Source organism: Colobus angolensis, unplaced genomic scaffold, assembly GCF_000951035.1.
Source record: "Colobus angolensis palliatus isolate OR3802 unplaced genomic scaffold, Cang.pa_1.0 Scaffold16, whole genome shotgun sequence".
Lineage (NCBI taxonomy): Eukaryota > Metazoa > Chordata > Mammalia > Primates > Cercopithecidae > Colobus > Colobus angolensis.
The window spans coordinates 9100757-9119275 of NW_012114710.1; the positions used below are offsets into that span (position 1 = coordinate 9100757).

At 33.4% G+C, this 18519-nt stretch overlaps 1 protein-coding gene across 1 annotated transcript in view; it reads left to right on the forward strand.

The window, feature by feature from the left end:
• Window positions 1-18519, forward strand: part of MMP16 (matrix metallopeptidase 16 (membrane-inserted)) — a 293161-nt gene that overhangs the window by 164023 nt on the left and 110619 nt on the right. Inside the window, exon 4 of the mRNA XM_011937076.1 lies at window positions 8136-8440. Coding sequence (XP_011792466.1) covers window positions 8136-8440 — 305 coding nt within the window. The remainder of the gene's footprint in view (window positions 1-8135; window positions 8441-18519) is intronic.

The window sequence follows — 18519 nt, forward strand, 5'->3', positions numbered from 1 at the left end:
TATGTCACTTATAACCTGTAAAACCTGCAAGTTACTTAGATCCACTAAATCTTAGTGTCCCAGAGTGCAAAGTGAATATTGTAACAACACTACCTCTGTTCGTCCATCTTCATACTGCTATGAAGAAATACGCAAGATGAGTAATTTATAAAGAAAAAACAGTTTAATGGACTCACAGTTCCACATGGCTGGGGAGGCCTCACAATCATGGCAGAAGGCCAAGGAGGAACAAAGGTACAACTTACATGGCAGCAGGCAAGAGAGCTTGTCCTCTTTATAAAATAATGATCCTTTATAAAACCATCTGATCTCGTGAGACATATTCACTATCACAAGAACATCACAGGAAAACCTGCCCCCATGATTGAATTACCTCCCACCGAGTCCCTCCCAGGACACATGGGGATTCTGGGAACTGCAATTCAAGATGAGATTTGGGTAGGGACACAGCCAAACAATATCACTACCTCACAAAATTTAGGGAAAATTGAGTAAGATAATGGGAAAAATAATAAAAGTAGCATAATGCTTGAAGTGTGGTTAGTGTTTAATATATGCCAATTATTATCTTTACTTCTTTTAATTTACCAAATTGCAGATATTGGTTGAGAGTGCTCTGACAAGACTATGGAGAGTTAGAAATGAGAGCTAAGTATATTGCACTTTAATGTATATAAGGTGTTAAGAAATGGCCTACTGTATAGAAAGCATTATGCAATCATTCGCTATTCTTATTTTTCTAACAGTATTTAGAGAAAATAAATTAATAAGTAAAATCTGACATTTAAGCTCAAAAAATAATTGTTCATGGAAAGGATAGCTGAACTGTACCCTGACAATATGCAGACAGGAGTTGGGGTGAGAGTGGTGGAATCAAAGTTTTATTTGATAGCAAACTCATTATAAACCAACAGTATAATGTGACCCAGAAAAAGTTAAAATGACCAGATTACTTTGATATACAAAGCAGTGGTGATACTAATTTTTCTCTTTGGTTTTTTTGGCCAAGCTTTACCCAATATACAGTTTTCTCTTCTGGCCACCACGTTTGGCTGCTTCCTGGAAAATTAATGTACTCCTCTTAAAAAGCAGTCAAAGCCGGGCGTGGTGGCTCATGCCTGTAATCCCAGCACTTTGAGAGGCCGAGGCGGGCATATCACCTGACGTCAGGAGTTCGAGACCAGCCTGACCAACATGGTGAAACCCCATCTCTACTAAAAATAAAAATTAGCTGGGCATGGTGGCACATGTGTGTAATCCCTGCTACTCAGGAGGCTGAGGCAGGAGAATTGCTTGAACCTGGAAGGCAGACGTTGCAGTGAGCAGAGGTCGTGCCACTGCACTCCAGCCTCGGCAACAGAGCGAGACTCCATCTCAAAAAACAAAAAAAAAGTGATCAAAATTTAAGGGAACTGTAAATCAGTCTGCATGTGGAACAACTCAAGATTAAACCTAAGTATTCTCAGCATCATGGCAAGTGTATTTAAGGGGGAAATTTCCAGTTATTCTCAAATTGTTAAAGACTTTCAGAAAAACCTAATATTTTAAATGATTGGAAAATTAAATCATACATCGTATGAGTTATCTTCATTTTTGGAAGTATTTTAACCAAAAATTTATTCACTTAGGTTAAATTAGAGACTATGTATGCATTTATGTAATGGTTGGAAAGTTGGTTGTTGAATAAATTGGCTAATTCCAAACAGGCTTTGGTTAAACTTTTTTTCATGAAAATGATAGAAGCTTCTGAGTAACATAACTTTTATCAAGTAGATCTGTATTACCCAATTGTTGAATATTAATAAAATGGACTTAGAATAAGTTCTGTTTCTCTTAGAAACCTAAATTCCAAAATGTTATTTTGTGTGACTAATGGCCAATGGGACAGGTACCTAAATTGCAAGATGAATATGAATATTTATAATATGTTAGTTAATATGATAGTGCTATATTGATTAGTTTTTATTTTTCCAGTGTATTAATCCTTTAGCTCCCCTTGTTTTTTAATGAATGACTCTGTTACAACTGAGGACACACACTGGAAGTTATTTTACTTTAATATACAGAGCAAAGAGGTTGCTAAGGAATTTTTTTAAAAATACCTCCCCAGAAACATTTTTCATTATTCTCTCTAAACCCAAAGAGTTCCCTGAACTTGATGATCCTGTTGAGTTCAAAGAGAACTCAACTTGTGTATCCAGAGAATACATAACAGACTGAAAAAGCAAAACCCACTTAAACAACACCCAATGTAATGTGTACTTAATTAACTCTCCCCTGCATAGAAAACCAGCATCTTGGGAAACAGCCAAATATTTAATGTAAGGCAAGGTTTCCTGGAGGGACTCCATATTCACTTTCTATTTTGTGACCATTTCTCATACTTAAGAAAAAAGTTGTGAAACTCCATTAATTATACAAACATAATATGAATAAAAGTAAATTGGTCTATTTTATTTTCTCTGGATAGAATATTACAACACATTCAGGATATGTTAATAATTTAACTATACTCTATTATGTTTATTCTCTTTTATTCTTAGCAATTGTCTGCATTCCCTGTTATAGTAAATTCTATTTAACTGATAATCATTTATATAAAATATGAGTATGCCTTTCCAAATAACTAATTTTTGTCTATTTAATTGAGTAAAGGGCTTTTAGCCTTGTTTATATGAAAATATTTTGACATAATATTATGAGATATTTGTAACCTAACTAGATGCCACAGTATTTAGGATATTTTTTCTAATATTAGGGATCAAACAATACTTTAAAAAGATGTATTACTGTATCAAAAACTTTAAAGAGGGCTGGCACTGGTGCTCACAACTGTAATCTCAGCACTTTGGGAGGCCGAAGGGAGTTAGTCACTTGAGCCTAGGAATTCAAGACCATCCTGGGCAACATGGCAAAACCCTGTCTCTACAAAAAGTATAAAAATTGGCCAGGCGTGGTGGTGCACAACTGTAGTCCCAGCTACTCGGGAGGCTGAGGCAGGAAGATTATCTAAGCCCAGGGAGATAGGGGATGTAGTGAGCTGTGATAGTGCCACTGCACTCCAGCCTGGGTGATAGAGTGAGACCCTGTCTTAACCACAACAACAACAAAAAAAACCTTCAAAGAGTTGTAACCATTCTTAATATATAGAATTGTTATGAAATGAAATTGTTTTGATCTAATGATAAGACATCAATTTTATTTCCAAATCTAAATACTGTTTCACATTTATTATTTTTATTATATTATTTTGCTTCATTTTTCTCAACTCTTTTGTACTTATAAATAAAGACATTTGTTTTGTTATGTAAGACTGTGTAAGACATGGCCATTAACAATAAAATTTAACAATTTTTAGATTAAAATTCCAAAATTTACCAAATTAGAAGTTTGAAAGAATCAGTGAAATAGTATAATAAAATGCCTCATATACTTCAAAAAATGAAATCTATCATCTGTTAAAATAAGAAGTATACTCACTTTACTGTTTTCACAAGAAGAAAGGGCCAGTTAAAATATTTTAAAATTAAATTAGCTTTATTAAGTTTTTCAGACTTTTACTCATTTTAAGTCAATGTCTTTTATTCTGCAAATATATTTAATCATTTCTGCATTTTTATTAGAATTGTTAGTAGCAATCTTGTTACCTCATAATCACTCTGTGACCTTTGTGAGTTCATTTATGAATCAATACAAAATACATCTCTCAATGGCATAAAAGTTTCTAAACTCTTGTTTTTGTTTGCACCTCATTCAGAACTCTCGCTCTAACTTTGAGGCATACTTGTATATATTGTATTTATTTATTTATTTAATGCATAAAATGTGTTGTCAGAGGTCATTAAATTACCACTACATTGTATGTGTTATAAAAAGTTATTTTAATCATCTAAATTGGAAATTTTAACTATAATTTTTTCTGAACTTTCATAAAAAACAGTGAGGTGTTACTATTTTTACATTATTTATACTGCTAATTCAACATAACAAACTCGTTAACAACACAATTTAAAATGCATCATATGTCCAGGCACGGCGGCACACACCTGTAATCCCAGCACTTTGGAGGCCAAGGCGACCTGAGGTCAGGAGTTCGAGACCAGCCTGGCCAAAGTGGTGAAACCTCATCTCTACAAAAAAATACAAAAATTCACCGGCTGTAATGGTGGGCACCTGTAATCTCAGCTACTCAGGAGGCTGAGGCAGGAGAATTGTTTGAACCCAGGAGGTGGAGGTTGCAGTGAGACGAGATGGTGCCACTGTACTCCAGCCTGGGTGACAGAATGAGACTCCATCTCAAAAAAAAATGCATCATATCATTGAAATTCGTCATATATATTTAAATAAGAGCAATAAGTATTTTTCTTCCTAAAGTAATGTTGAATTTTCCATCTTTCTTTAATTCAAGTAAGACCACTGAGTACTCATTTCCATTTTGAACAGTCATTTTAACTTTACATATCAAAGCCTATTAAAATGAAATAATATCTATAATTATGTTTTTTCCTTTTTTTAATTTAGAATTTTAAATTTATTTTAACTAGCTATCTTTTTTCTTCCATAATATCCAAAATCCACAATTAAATGGGCCTCCAGAAGCTAAATAAAGCAGTGTCAGTTTCTAACTATTTATTCTGATTTATTATTGAAAATACACCTTCCTTTCAACTCACGTTTTTCAACCTTAATGATCCTTTTTATCTCCACCCTTCATGTGTGAAACTGGGCACTGACTTCCTGGATTCAACCCGGGCTCAGTGTCATCAGCATCCATAACCTTTTTATCTCTTTTTTGTAATCTTTTAATTTATGTTCAGGGGTACATGTGCAGGTTTGTTATGGAGGTAAACTCATGTCATGAGGATTTGGTGTACAGATATCTTGTATTTATTAATGACAATCATATATAATGTAGTTAAGCATATCTGGAAGCTAATCAGTACATAGCTTTGAAAAACAGTGATGTGTTCTCAAATCCAAATAGTACTCCACATGTATTATTTTTATTATATATTTTGCTTCATTTTTCTCAAAACTATTATGTACTTACAAACAAATCATACTAACATTATTCATTTCTCTGTTATAAGATTATTTTTTATTTGAAATCAAAATCAATTTCTCCATTACATATCAAATCCGTCACCAATCCCCATGAACAATTCTCTCAGAACACATACTGAAACTGATTATTCATATCTCCATGGCTATCACACAAGTCCTGGTTTCTCTCTTCTCTTATGTGAACTTCTTAAATGTTTTATTACTCCCATTTTTGTCCCTTCATCCATTTTTCCATCAGACACAGTGATCGTCATTACTCCAACTCATTGAGCAGTCCAGTTCTTTGAACTGGCCATCTTTGTTTGGCCTTCTCACCATTCTCCCGGCTGGAAACTCAGTGCTAGGCATCTTTAGCTCCTTCTGCTATTGAAATGCTGTTTGTTATTTCCTCACCCCCTCACCATATGAAATTATCTTTTTGTTCTGTTTATTATTTATCTCTCATAACTAGAATATATAAGCACTGTGGGAGCAGAGTCTTGCCCACAGCTGTATCTCTGGCACCTGGAACAGTGCCAATTATGTAGTAACTTCTTTCAATAATGTGTCATAGGAATATCAGCCTGCTAATGAGGGACTTCTGAAATCCCATAGGGTGCATAGAAAGTAAAAGACTACTAGGAAAATTAATTTAGACAAAATTCAGTGTTACATTACCTTGCATGTTTCTTTAGCCATTAGACAGGAAATTTAGAGACTAGCAAGGTAGACAAATGTCTGTGCGCTCTCAGTGCAGATGTTTATTCTTCCTCAAAATATAGTGTATAGCACCATGCTGAATATACTGTAAAGGTAAAACAAACTAACAAAGCAATAGCAACAAAATATTGCACAGCCTTCTCCCTGAGTAGGCATGAATTCTTTTGCTCTGTCCATCCTTTGGCTCAGGTCAAAAAAAGAAATGCTGTCTTCCTCAGCTCTTCTTTTTTTCCTCATAGCCTATGTCTAATCCATCAGTATATCTTGGGAGACATATTCTCAAAATATATCCAAAATACAACCACTCCTCAAAATCTCTGCTGGTACCAACCTAGTCCAAAGCACCATCATCTCTCACCTGGATTTTTGCAATAGTTCCTGATGTGTCTCCCTGCCTCAACTCTTGCACCATATCACTATATTTTCAACATAATAGCTCAAGTCATTTATTAAATCATACGTCAAATGTCATGTCTGTTCATGATGCTCCAATTTTTCCCTTCTCAGAGCAAAAGCCAGACTCTTTAGAGTGGCCTATGGAGACCTACCTTATTTGGTCTCCTTCTAACTTACTGACCTCATATCCTGACACTTGCTCTCTCTCTGTGACCAGACTATACCAGCTGCCTTGCTGTTCTTTGAACCTGCCAAGAATATCTTCACTTCAACGCCTTTCACTTACCATTTCTTCTTCCTTGCCTGCACTCTGTTTCCACTTGGTTTTCCATCTTATTTCCTTTATGTAATGAATAATATTTACCACCAAATAATCAATGTAAATATAATCTGGATATTTCTTAGAAAATAGTGATAAATATATCTTAGATGTGTGGTCCAACATAGAATTTAAGGAAATAGATTTTTACCCAAATGTTTAGATTGAAACCCAGCTCTGCCACTTAGAGGTTTTTCTCTAAATTCTTATAAATCCCCACTGTGCTTTTGGTAAAATAGGTATAAATACCCATCTCATTGAGTTACTCAGGAGGTTAAATTAGATAATGTGAAGTGCTTGTCTAGCTCATAGTAAATGCTTAATACTATTTTTAGTTTACATAATTCCTGCCCAATATTTATAATTGTATTGACATAGAATCAGGTTAAAAATATAATGTGCATATTATTTTTTCCACTGGAAAGTTAATCCTACAAGTTTTTCCATGCTGATTAAAAAGTCTTAAAAGGGGAAAATAATTTTGAATCCTATTTATATAATGGCATGCATTACAGGTGCCATGATTTAGCCATATTTCATCATTTTAAATTGTTTCACTTTTGGTTCTCTTTTATGATTGCATTTCAATATATATTCACCTGAATATGGTATCCTCTTTTTTGTAATTAAATAGTTTAATTATCAGCTGGGCATGGTGATTACTTCCTATATCCCAGCTGCTTGAAAGGCTAAGGTGGGAATATTGCTTGAGTGCAAGAGTTCAAGGCCAGCCAGGGCAACACAATCAGACCCATCTCTAAAAAAGAAAAAAGAGTCAAAAATATTTCATTAGTGTAAGTTCATAGATGTAACATTATTGGTTGAAGGGATCTGAAACTTATTTATGACTCCTCTGAAATTTACTCATTTTTTTCACATGCATGGTTTGAATTTATAGTGCTAAAATATAAAAAATACACATACTAGTTCCATTTTTGTTTAGAAAAAAAACCATCTGATTTAGTGCTAAATGAATCAAGGACAATATTTATAGTGATTTAATCCATTTGTTATCAGCTTTAGGACAAACTAAAGTACATGATGTCCAAGTTACTTCTTTAAATTCATGTAATTGTTAAATCTTTGTATTAAGTAGCTGTTTACTCACAATACATTTTTAACTAGAACGAATTAGTAAGAAACAATAGAACATCAGAAATTGTAGTTATTTGATCATTTCTTTAAAAATTAAGAAATAATCATGTATCTGCTGAATTAGTATTTACAGATCAAGAAGAGCATAAAGACATTGTTTGAAATTGATGTGTGTAAATACAATGGTGTGCCTCTAAAAATTAGAAAAAATTGAAATTTTTATTTCATCTCAAAACTGTTGTGCCTCTTTGATCATTTGGCAAATCTGCCTTTCTCTTTCTTATCCAGAAGGTAAAGTAACTGATTGATCCAGTTACCCTACTGTTAACCATTCTACAGAGATCTTCTCATTTAAAACTTTGATACATGAATACTGTCCTGAAGAAAATTAAATGATTGCAAAGTAATGAAATCTAACAATAGAGACAAGAGGAATGAGTATGTGTTATTTCTATTTAATATGACTATTTTGTCTAATATTTTACTTAACTGAATAGATCAAAACCTGTAATAAGTTAACTTACACATAACAATACTGATTATTATATTTTCTAACTTTCAGTATAAAGAACGTAACTCCAAAAGTAGGAGACCCTGAGACTCGTAAAGCTATTCGCCGTGCCTTTGATGTGTGGCAGAATGTAACTCCTCTGACATTTGAAGAAGTTCCCTACAGTGAATTAGAAAATGGCAAACGTGATGTGGATATAACCATTATTTTTGCATCTGGTTTCCATGGGGACAGTTCTCCCTTTGATGGAGAGGGAGGATTTTTAGCACATGCCTACTTCCCTGGACCAGGAATTGGAGGAGATACTCATTTTGACTCAGATGAGCCATGGACACTAGGAAATCCTAATCATGATGGTGAGTACATGTTTGTTTTACAGTGTAAATACTTCTATTATTATTTCAGAATACCCAAGAGATTTAACAATTTACAAACTTAAGGTATAGATCCTAAATTTACTTTTAAAATTACAAAGCAATAGGTAAGCATATTTCATAGCATATTAGGATAAGAATTTGTGTGGGTCCAAGGTCAGGAGATGCGGGCGCCTGTAGTTCCAGCTACTCGGGAGGCTGAGGCAGGAGAATGGCGTAAGCCTGGGAGGCGAAGCTTGCAGTGAGCTGAGATCCGGCCACTGCACTCCAGCCTGGGCGACAGAGCGAGACTCCGTCTCAAAAAAAAAAAAAAAAAAAAAAAGAATTTGTGTGGGTCATTAGATAATATAGTTATATATGTGTTCTTTTGATTAAAGATTAGAACCTTACACTGTATCTATAAATACTCTAAAGTAAGTTTTATCTTCTTCACAATGTGATTCCTTAAAAGATTTTATAGTCAGCATTAAGTCATTAACATGGAATACCTATTAAGAAAATTCTGCTGTTTTTTACACCTTATCGCAGTGTTTCTACTTGTAATTTAATCCTGATTAGCATCTGTAGTCTGGCTTCTACGGTATCTTTTCTACATTATTTTCTTTTCTTTTTTTTTTTTTTTTTTTCCTTTTGAGGTGAAGTTTTGCTGTTGTCGCCCATGCTGGAGTACAGTGGTGCAATGTCAGCTCACTGCAACCTACACCTCCTGGGTTCAAGTGATTCTCCTGCCTCAGCCTCCCGAGTAGCTAGGATTACAGTTGCCTGGCACCACACTCAGCTAATTTTTGTATTTTTAGTAGAGGCGGGGCTTCACCATGTTGGTCAGGCTGGTCTCTAACTCCTGACCTCAGGTGAGCCACCCACCTCGGCCTTCCAAGGTGCTGGGATTACATCCATGAGCCACCATACCCAGCCTAGTTTCTATTCTATTATTACCTTTCTAGTCTATAATTTTTGCAGGCCAGGTGCAGTGGCTCACACCTGTAATCCCAACACTTTGAAAGGCCAAGATGAGAGGATCCCTTGAGCCCAGGAGTTCGATACCAGCCTGGGTCTGTTTTTTAAACAAACTCCCTATGTTTTTTTAAAAAAATAACATTAAGAAAAAAAAAAATATATATATATATATATATACATGCAATTTTTTGCTCCTTCTCTTTTGTCTCTCATCTATTTCATTGGTCTCCCAATCTGATGGGACTATATAATTTATTATATTTTTATTACATCTTAATTTTTACCAAAGGTCGTTTTTTGCAACTGTTTGCCAACATATCTATCAGTTTTCTAAGACAATTATTCTGATATGCAAAAATAATGTAAAACTCAAAAACTTCAATAACTTTTAGCTACTTAATATGAGAGTAGTTACTTAATATAAAAGGCATGTGTTTCTTCCTAGTCAACAATGCATATTTCAATTCTGTGTTTTAAAAAATTTGCAGTTATAGGATCATAGAATAATAAGATTTCTATATAGCCATATCGCCAGTTTTTATTGTGAAGACTTATTTTTCTTCTGATGGTAAAATGTTATTCAACTATAAGTGTACATTTATTTAATGACAACGAATCACGTAATAAAACTCTTAATTTCACCTTGATAAGTTAACCCTAGTCATGACATTAAGCTTTGTTTGTTCATAAGAGGGTTCAGTTACCTGGATTAGTGTAATTAATAGCCTTAAAGTTTTAGGATACCCAGGGTTCTGTCATGTTTTAGATAGGAAAAATTAGGTTGAGTTAAATTTCAAATAACATCAATTTCAAAGAAAAAATATAATAAATAACTGTTGATGTTTTCCAAAATAAAGTATATAGTAGTAAGATGATTTTTTTCAAATGGTTATTCGTAGTTGTATGTGATGTAATATTAAATTATTGTTACATTTTTAAGAACAGGTTTGAAGACTAGTGGAGATTTTACTATAATAGAATGAAAAGCCAAAAACTTTACAGGCAAACAGACTTATGTTTACATGCTGGCTAATTATTCAAAAATGTGTAGACTTGTTTTTACCATGCAGTTTATGTTGCAGGTCTGTAAGCATTATAAGTAGAAGTGCTTTTTATGCAGGCATGTTTAACCTACTCTGTACCTGAGCATCTAATAATAAAATATCTGGAACATGGTAGTTGGGGCATACCAGTTTGACACATAAATCATTTAAAATAAAACATGTTTTTGTTTTTGTTTTTTTTTCCAAAATCACACAGGGATTCTAGTGAAATAATTCAGACTTCTTCAAGTCAATTTTTAAAAAATTTTAATAATATAAGAAATGCTTGCATTCTAAATGATTGACAAGAATAGCACTTATAATGGTAGAATTTTACTGACACAGGCTGCATTTACTTCCAGGGGAAAGATTTTCTTTTAATATTCTGAAAAGATAAAATTGTATTTTATTGCAATAATGGATCTAATCATTAAAACAATTGTAAATCTATAGTTTTGAAGATGTGTCAGTTTGGCTTTGTGACCTCTTAAATTTAAAATTATTAAAATCCTATATGAAAGAAATGTCTATCAAGTTCCCTATATTTTGTCTTAAAATATTGAAGTCCTCCATGAGGAAGGTTGCATGAATTCTTTAGCTATACGCTTTATTAGCTGGGTTTTTTTTCTTTTCTTTTCTTTCTTTCTTTTTTTTTTTTTCAGAGACAGGTTCTCACTATCTTGCCCAGGCTGGACTTGAACTCTTGGGCTGAAGCAATCCTCCTGCCTTAGCTTCCTGAGTAGCTGTAATTACAGTATTACCTGGTTTTTAGGCATCAACCAACACTCTGAAAATAAAGAAAATGTTTTGGGAAAAAAATCTACAGGGAGATTTTATGAGAAGAAATAATAATGTTTACACGGATTTGAGTGTGGTCAGTGCTTAGAATGCTTAATAGTTTTGTATTATTTAAGAATTTTTCCAAGGAATATATATGTGGGAAAAAATTCTGAAATATAACGTGGCCTAAAGGGGACAATCAAGTCAATGCACTTTTGGCTAAGTATATTCATCAGTCAACTTCCATAGTATGTTAAATACGTGTCTTAACAACTCTGGACGTATAACATTCTTTACACATAGACAAATGACCAAAAAATGTAAACAAAACAATTGTTTAATGTTTGAGTTTTTATTTGGAGAAAACTTTGTCTTTACCTGTCTAACAAGAACACTGTGCTGGTGAATCAGCCTGAAGGAAAGGATTCTGCAAAATAATAGTGTTTCAGAATTTCAAGAGATTAGGGAGACATTAATTGACTGTTGGAGATGTGATGCCATAAAGATTTACTGCTTAATTGAAATTCAAACTTTTAACCAGCAACAGCAGGGCAGCTAGAGTAGTGTCTGGCGGAAGTATTGATCATTTATCAAAAGAACAGCCTCTGTCTTTGCTTGTGGTACTGGTGGCTGTGAGGAGAATTGATTCATTTTTACATTCGCGATTCTAACTATGTGTGAGACTATCTTTTTATATCACAAATATGCAAGGCACAATTCTGACATCTTCATTGATAAACTTTTTGTTTTCTTTATTCTAGTCCTGGAATGCCCCCTGGCTTACTTACCTGGATTATTTTCTTTCTCTTCTATTCACAGCTCTTGAGCAGCTAGGAAACAAAGCAGCTTGTTTATTTAGCAAAAATGCAAATGAAAGAGGCTCTTGATAAGTACCCAGCACATTTTCCAGAGCATATTGCTCAGCTAATGAAGGCAATTTGAATTCTGTCTACCTTAAAAGAGATAAACAGTGTCTTAGGCTGCCAGTAACCCTTAATTCATTGTTCTCTACTTTCCTATCAATTTGCTAATAGTCATACCTTTTGAAAATTGAAGCTAAAGACCATTAAGCGAATTACAAAATAGTTTTATTAAAATAAACACATTCACACACACTTATATACACAACCCTAATACAAATAATGCCTTTTTTAAGATTTTTTATTTTCGTGGAATGAATCAGCAACACAGTTAACATCGTTAACTATTTTAAAACATGCAAATTAATTCAAAATAGAAAATATTTATCATGATAGTAGTTTTAAAAAATATGCATTGCCTGAATGTGAGTTGGAAAATTTAACTCCAGCAAAATGTGAAGATTCATTTTGAGCAACAATAGGACATTGTTTCCTTGTCTATGGTTAAAGTTAAAATGGTGCTATCAATGTAAAACAAACATATCACAAGGATTCTTCCTAATTAGACAGGCATCTACAGCAGTAATATAATTTTAAATGGATACTCTCCAAGCAAAGCAGGTTATCTATTAAAATAATATATAAAATTTATGACAGAAAAATATCTAGAGGCATATCCTATTTTAACACATAGTTGCAATTTTATTAAAAAGAATACATTGCAGTAACTCTGCTTGCTGTCGGGAAGTTCACTGCCTAACATAAGGAGATAACCAGGAAGGTTATCAATGCTGTTGTAGCAGGCTGTCAAACAAAAAGAGAAAAATTATGATAAAAATGTCATCTGAGACATCAAAACCATTAAATTCAATTCATCATTCACTGTGAAGTGATTGACATCTACATCCAAACCCACTCATTCCTGAATACACCTAGTTTAAGTTAAATATGTTCATGGTGTGATATTTGAGTCAAAGGACAGGACTCAGGCTGACCTTGGAGAGTTAGCTTTCTGTAACTGAGATGTCCATTTGGTGCCATACTACAGAAAACACCTGTGTAGAAGTAACCCTAAGCCTTCCGCAGGTTTATCTCTGCACAGGTTTACCTCAGGTTTGCCTTCCCAACCTTTCCTGCTCATTTTGCAACTGCACTGCTATATAATGTTTCTCAGAGGCCTACAAAATTTGAACTTTGATATTTGAGGAAAGAAAGAATTAATACTGCATTAGTCCATTCTCAGACTGCTATGAAGAACTACCTGAGAAAGGGGAATGTGTGAAGAAAAGAGGTTTAATTGACTCACAGTTCTACATGCTGTATGGGAGACTTGGCTGGGGAGGCCTCAAATGAACTTTAAATCATGGTGGAAGTGCTAAGAGAAAGCAAGCATATCTACACATGGTGGGAGGGGAGAGAGAGAGAGAGTGAAGGGAAAGTGCTACACACTTTTCAACAACCACATCTCCTTAGAACTCGCTCAGTATCACAAGAACAGTAAGGTGCAAATCTGCCCCATGATCCAGTCACCTTCCACCAGGCCCCTTCTCCAGTATTGAAGATCAGATACCAACTGGATATTTACGAAGATGCCTATCAGTCAGTACAACCAACTGTGAGAATATTGTCTAAATTAATCTGTCCTTGAGTTTTTGAAAAGGAAAGGACTTGATATGGACAGTCAAGGACCTTAACTCATCCTTAACTTAACTTATTAAGATTTTAAATTCTAAAAATATTAACTCTACCACATTTTTCTTATCATGTTTTAAAACTGGAGAATGAACTCCCTCAATAATTTGGCTTTCACATCTGTTACAGAGGATTTATATGTTTGTTTTTAAAAACATGACTTCTTTCCTTTTTTACTGGAATGAGCTTTCATTTTACAAGACTGGTAACCCAAAGTTTCATAGTACTGACTTTTTAAAAACCTTTCAATTACATAGCCTTACATGGTTACTATGAAGTCTCTACTTGGTTATTAATTTAGATCTTTGTGTGCAGTTGGAAAACAGCAGAAAATTTGATATAGTCACATTCACAAAAATATGTCACTTGTTAGTATTACACAAACATATAAAAGGATCACGAACATTAAAATGCATGTAATATAGAGTTCTTAATAAAGGGAAGCAGATTAAACCAGAAATTCCTATGGCTTAACACAACTGATTTTATTTCTTGCCCTTGTGGTGCAATAGAGGAGCTCTGTCCAAACACTCTGTCAGAGACACCAAGAATAACAAAGGCTTAGCATCAACACATGACTTTGGAAGTTGCCTCAGGTGTCAACGTCCAGGCAGCAGTTGATAAATTTGCTCATGTGAGGGATTTATATGCCATCTCCTGGTATCTGTGGGGACTTGGAGGACTCCCTGCAGACACCGAGATGCACAGATGCTCAAGTGCCTTATATAAGGTGGTTTAGTATTTGCATATAACCTGTGCACAATATCCTGTATATTTTAAGTCATCTTTAGCCTACTTATACTACCTAGAACAAGGTAAATGCTATGTAAATAGTCATTATACTGTAATTTTTAGAGAATAAGGACAAGAGTTAAAGAGTCTGTACATATTCAGTACAGATGCAATCGTGTACATTTTTTGTTCAAATATTTCAATCCATGGTTGATTGACTTCATAGATGCAAAAGCCATGGATATGGAGGGCCAACTATTCTACTAAACTGTTTCATTTCTCCCCTGGTTGCACTAAAGTGCAATACTATGGCCACACCTAATCACAAGGACGGCAGGAGAAAGGTGACAGGTTTAATGAACAGCTAGTCCGTGTCTGCCGCAACAATATGTTGAGAAGTAAATCAATACTACTTGGATTTTATATATACTTTGAATCTCTTGGTAAATTGTTTAATCATAATTCATACATATTTTGCCCTATTATCCATTATTTAGCTATTGTTATTTCTCTTCTCTTACACAGTCTATGTAGAAATGTTCCTTCTAATTCATCTTTAAGTTTTTTTTGTCCTTTAATCTAGACAACAAGACAAAATGAAATCGAAGTTTCAGTTTTCATCCCCTTTTTTCAATATAGACAATATCTTTAAGTTTCTGAAAAAATCCAGTTGGTCTGAATTAATGATTTAATGGCATTAATGATTAAATTATCTAAGACTAATAACAGATTTCTACTTTAGTTTTGTATCTTTTTTGCAGAATTACAACCATACCACTATAAAACCTAATATGCTGCAATTTTAGTAAATTTCTTTCAACGTAAACAAGGCAACACTAGCTACTAACAACAACATTTAATTTATAACTCTCTTCTTTAGTTGAAATCAAGAGTTGCCAGAACCCCCACCCTCTTCCCTAAATCTATTGACTACATATCATGGAACCAGCAGAAATAGACCTTATTATAATCCACAGTGGAGATTGTAGCTTTGCCATTGATTTAATGCATCAGAAAAAGAAGAATGCAGGCATAAGGAAGATTCTACCTCTGTTCAATAAACTGTACATACCAGATGCATATGTCCTGAGCAATGGGAATTGACCTAAGACCATGGAATATCAGCCTGCTTTCCAGGTTTTAATTGAAAAGATTATTTGACTAGCATGTAAAAAAAAAAGTAGTGAAAGTAGGAGATATTATAAAAAGCCTCTCTATGGGTTATCATCAACCTTAATCAAAGATGCATAAAGAAGAAAACAATTTAAAAAAAATAAAGTGCTAATTTAAGTGCACATTTAATACATTCAAAACACAATTCTAAATTAGTTTTGTGTATTTAGCTCATTTATTCCTCAAAACAAATTTGTAAAATATATAGTGTAATTACTTCCATTTTGCAAGGGAACTGAGGCAGAAAATTTGTTAACTTGCCTAAGGTTAGGTAGTCGTAATAACAGAACGATACCATTAAAAGGATACTGAAGAATCAAGGAAAAAGGAACATCTACTTGAAGACTCAGGAAAAAAAGGCTGTCACTGAAAGTATTTTATAAAGAAAACCAGAAAAACAATATTAGAAACAACTCAAAACATCCATTAAAAGCTTGCTATGGATCAGGAAAAGAAAACCTGCTATTACTATAAAAACTGACTCTGTCATGTGGAAGAAAATCTTGGTAAGCCATTTAGGAAAGTATGAATAGATAAAGTGATGTGAAAGCCAAGGATAAAGTATAGATATTGAAGATCTAGTAAATAAATTCAGCTTAAGAATGCAAGATTCTCTCAAAGGATGGAGGAAGAGTAGGAAAATTAAAGCAAAATAAATAAGCAAACAGATAATAGCAAAAATGTTCAATTCTAAAATGAGACAGTAGTGTGCAATTCAGAAGTCATTTTATTCACTGCAAAATTGATAAAATCAGATCCATAAATACATATATCCTGTAAGTAAAGGAAAAGATTGTTTCAGTCACTATGCAGAAAAAAGAATTATTCCCAAAGGACTAAAAAGTAAAACTAACCATTGTTTTTACCCCTGCTATGCAAATTTCTAAAAGACAATAGAAGAAAATAGAAGACATAATATTTTGTATATATTCTAATTACATGCATATTATTTTCATTATTAAATTATATTTGTAGTTTTAAAGTATTCCCTTATAAATATTTGTTTTAGAAATCATGTGTCCTGAATTACACTTCCTGTGATTTAGTAGTAACATAATATAAAGATATAAACAAAATTTGGACCGAACATTCAGTATTTATATAAAATGTAATGTTAACATAGAAGTCTGATAATGTATTTTCACATATTCATCCTTCAACAAACACTTTTTTGATCATGCTATTATGAGATATTTGATAGAAACCTAGGGGAAGACTTAGCATTATGTAAAATTTAAATGAAAATATTAATGATCTATACTGCTATAAGAGAAGCAGAATTTTACAACCTAGAATAGATATATAATACACTGATTTTAACAAGTAACTTGTAGATATTTTAAAAGAAAACTCTTGGAATGGTTACTTCTGGAAGACAAAATATTCCAGAGATTTTTCTTACTACTAAAGAAGTAGATAAGCAATAAGGTACAATTTGTATTGAATATTTTGACATCACATTCGGGAAGGATATCTCCAAATGATCAGTAAAACAGTGAGCTCAAACTAAGAGTTTTGAGTGTTGAGTATGTGTAAAAAGCAGAGACCAAACCTTACTTCAGGGGCAAGGTGAGAAAATTGAATCTGAAACTCCCACGTTAAAATACTGCACTTGGATATGAACAAAATGATACACATATATACACAGCTCCCTGCATAAGCAAATATATACCCTCTAGAGGAAACCTACTGGATTTAGGCACCCAGCTATTTTCACAGGTGACTATCATACAAATAAAGGTTTAGGAGCAAAGATCACTAACACAGAAGGAAACAGATTATCATGAATGAGAATCAGCTCTAAACAATAGATTAATCTCCAGGATTTCAGATACTGAGACGATGAAATTAAGTTGCATAATCTTAAAATAGGATATCTTTTAAAACTTCAGGATATCTTTAAAAAGGAAAAAATGGAATCACAGAATTGAGCAGACATCAAGTGACTATGTAAAGGAACCAAGAAGAGCTGAGGAATAGAACTGTAGAAATGTAATAGTAAGAATAAAATGTAATCATAAAAATTAGATTGAATAGCAGGCTAGGATTGGTTGAAGAAATATTTTGTGAACAAAAAGATAGATTTGCAGATAGTAAATCTGTAAATTGCAGTACAGAGAGTAAAAAGGATAGGAAATATTAAAAGGTAAGATACATGGGAAATAGGACAAAATGATGTAATATAATACAATTGGAGTCCCAGAAGGAGAAAACTGAGAAAATGGTGGAATGATATACAACGTGCAAAGTATGCTTGTTGATAATTATCTAGAAGTATAAATATGAATCCACAGATAGAGGAAGCTCAATATATTCAAAGCAGCATAAACTAAAGGCATGCACGTGCACACACACATACACACAGACACTTATTTTATAGTAACTGCTGTATACCAAAGAGAGGATTTTTTCCAAACCAACAGATAGAAAAGACTCATTATGTGCAATTTCACAGGAAACTCTCATAGTCACTGGAAAGTCAAGAAGACAGTGGAATACATTCAAATGCCAAAAGGAAATAACTAGACCTAGAATTGCCCAGCAAAACTCTTTCAAAGGTTAGGATGAAAAAAAAAGTATAAAAGGTGAGGCAGTTGACCATTCACTTAACAGTTCTTCAAAACTTTCTGAGACATGAAGTACAGGAAGAAAGAAAATATTCCTAGAAAAAAGCTTAGATGCAATAATTTTGATGAAAGAAAGTAATAAACATTGCATGCGTATGTTAATAAAAATGTATAATCTGTGTAACTAAAAAGAAATAAAAGTTGTTTGCATAATAACAGCATGTAAACCATAAGACATGAGAATTAAAATGTTCTCA